General features: G+C 59.1%; 1 protein-coding gene across 1 annotated transcript in view; it reads left to right on the top strand.

Annotated features, from left to right (window-relative positions):
* Positions 1–4: 4 nt before the first annotated feature.
* UCK1 (uridine-cytidine kinase 1) overlaps positions 5–2,641 on the top strand; it is a gene marked incomplete at its 5' end in the record, with an annotated part of 12,185 nt that continues 9,548 nt past the window's right edge. Inside the window, 2 exons of the mRNA XM_019510299.1 lie at positions 5–91; positions 1,242–1,401. Of these exons, the coding sequence (XP_019365844.1) occupies positions 5–91; positions 1,242–1,401 (247 nt within the window). The remainder of the gene's footprint in view (positions 92–1,241; positions 1,402–2,641) is intronic.

The following is a 2,641-nucleotide window of genomic DNA, read 5'->3' as shown; positions in this document are numbered from 1 at the left end:
TTCTGCAGGCGGTGGCGGCGCGGCCGAGGCGGAGCGCCCGCACCCCAAGCCCTTCCTCATCGGCGTCAGCGGCGGCACCGCCAGCGGCAAGGTGAGCGTCCTCCCGCCCGTGTGTCCGCGCCGCCGGCTCAGCGCGCCATGAACTGGGGCGCGTCCCCCGGGGGGGAAGCGCGATTAGGGGGCGCTGATCTGTCCGCGGCACGGCTCTATCCCGGGATAAAAGGTGGGGAGTGATTTCCAGCACTTGGAGGGGTACCACCTTCCTAGGACCCATCGCTCCCCCCATTGAGTGTCGACGCCAAACCCCCTCCGTAGGATCCTTCGCCTGCCCCAGCTGAGCGACAAAAATGGGGCTGGAAACTCATCTCTGAAGCGTTCTCCGATGGGTTTTGCTTGGGCACCTGCTGGCTGTTTGGGGGTGCGAAGCCTCATGAGGGAGCGGGGATGAGGACCGGGAGGCCGGCAGAGAGCGCCGACCGCTGCGCCGCGTCCGTGCGTGGTCTCCTTCCTGCCCCCGCGCCCTCTCGGGGGTCTGCTGGTGCGAGGGCGAGGGGACGGCAGAGGCAGAGGCAGGGCCCCCCCGGCAGCACTGCGCTCGCCCCGTACTGCTGGGCTCCTTTCTTGTGTTGGGTGAAGCAGGCTCCCCAAGCGCAGCCGGGAGGAGGCAGGGGGGAGCTGAACGTGAGCCCACGGCTCTGCCAGCAAGGGTCAGGGAGGCGTTTTTCAGCTGCCCGTGCTTTGGCTCAGTGCGAAGGGCCGTGCAAGACCCTGAGGTCTAGTCCTTCTTCTTCATTCCCCTGCAAGGTCCTTCTTCTTCATTAAAGCTGCTCTGAGAGCTGCTTTGCGACCATTGCTAGACACTGGTCTTTAAAACCAGTGGGAGAGGGATCCTGGGGTTGCTGCAGAGTGCTCAATTGCCCCACGGCCTGGCAGAGATGGGGCGGGCTGAGCAGGGGTAGAGTGTCCATATTTCTTCCCCGGACCGCTTTTCCAGCCATTTGCAAGCCTCTCCAAAGCCTCGGCCCCTGCTGCTTCAGCAGCGAGCAGTGTAGCAGCCTGGTGAGTTGGAGCAAGGCTTGGAAACTGCCCCGAGGGCTGGCCCACGGCACGGGGCTCGTTTCAGGGTTGCCCTTTGTGGAGCGGGGCTGCGGCTCTGCACCGCACACGTGTTACTGAAGTTTGGTGCGCGCGCTGCGCCGGGTGCTTGGCCGTGACTCAGCTGTGCCGCTTGTTTTCCCCAGTCCACAGTATGCGAGAAGATCATGGAGCTCCTGGGCCAGAACGAGGTGGACCATCGTCAGCGCAAGGTGGTCATTCTCAGCCAGGACCGGTTCTACAAGGTCCTCACTGCTGACCAGAAAGCCAAGGCATTGAAGGGGCAGTACAATTTTGATCACCCAGGTAAAGCTCGCAGGATCTCACATCTCCACTCCTGGTTTCTCCTTCCATTCCCCAGTTTTTACATCTGTAAAATGGGCATAACACTGACTCCATTCCCTCAGTCTCTCTGCAGTATACGTGGCTGGTTGCAAAGCCTGTTTGGCTAGCTGAATAAAAAGCACCTGCAGGGAACAGAAGGCTTGGAAGATGCTCAGGCCTCCATGCAGAAAGGGGGCTGGAAAGGTCCTGATTCTGCCAAAGTTGCATTTTTTCACAGCTGTTGTATTTGTGTAGCACGATTGTACCCCGCGCTAGGATAGCCCCTTCACCTTGCGATGGAGACGTGTTCATCCTGGACGTAACAGCCATTTTTTGCTCCTTAGCCTTGTGCAATAGATCTGCAGATTGCTGATACTCCACGTGGGGCTGCAGTCCGTTTACAGCCGCTAAAATGCATTGAAACGAGCTAAAAATATGGTAAAAGCCCTCCTCCTGGTTCGTCTCAACATAAGCTGCTGTAGGCGGGTGCAGAGGTGTAGTGAGCTCGCTGAGTGCCCAGGGAGGCAGTAGGGGAAGCAGGCGTTTGCCAACCATGGTAGATGGGGCCGGGGGTGGCATGGGCAAGGGAAGGGAAGTCGTATGTGCCAGGGCTGCTGCTCCGGTGACAGCCCCGTGGCTTGACTTCCTAGGAGCAGATCTCAGTGCCCTGTTCCCCACCTCGCTCCCCCTACCCTGCTTTGTGCCTATCCAGGGCAGGGCTGTGCCTGCTCTAGCCTGAACGCACGTAACACCTAGAACGGTTTAATCGCAATTTAATGCTGAAGCGCACAGACATACAAGCTCTTTATTGCAGTTTGAAGCCGGTTGGCACCGTACAACAGTGGAGCGGGGAAAAAAAATCTTTTGAATGTCTTCACTATCAATCATTTCAGTGTTACACGTGGATGCCAAGGGGCCTGTGATGCAAGTCTGGCTGGTGCTCCAAGCATCCCACGCTGCACTGTGCCTCACGCCCCCTGCTCCCCTGTAACCCTGCTGCAATGGGGCTCTCTGGTGCACAGCCAGCACGCTCCTGCCCTTGCCTGTCCCCCTCTTTTGCTGGCAGTTTTAAGCCATGAGCTGCTTGAACTGCTGGGTCAGTAGGAGCAATTGGTGTAAGACCAGGGCATCCCCTCGCCCTCTATTTGACTGCAGCTCATCATCATGTTGTCCCCACATCCCTGGGAACCAAAAAAGCATGGGTCCAGGCACTGGCCCCCCC

The sequence above is a fragment of the Gavialis gangeticus genome, unplaced genomic scaffold, assembly GCF_001723915.1.
Source record: "Gavialis gangeticus isolate Ggan-Ray unplaced genomic scaffold, GavGan_comp1, whole genome shotgun sequence".
In the NCBI taxonomy this organism is placed as follows: Eukaryota; Metazoa; Chordata; order Crocodylia; family Gavialidae; genus Gavialis; species Gavialis gangeticus.
The sequence above is the reverse complement of the archived record's forward strand: the minus strand, read 5'-3'. Positions and strand labels throughout refer to the sequence as shown.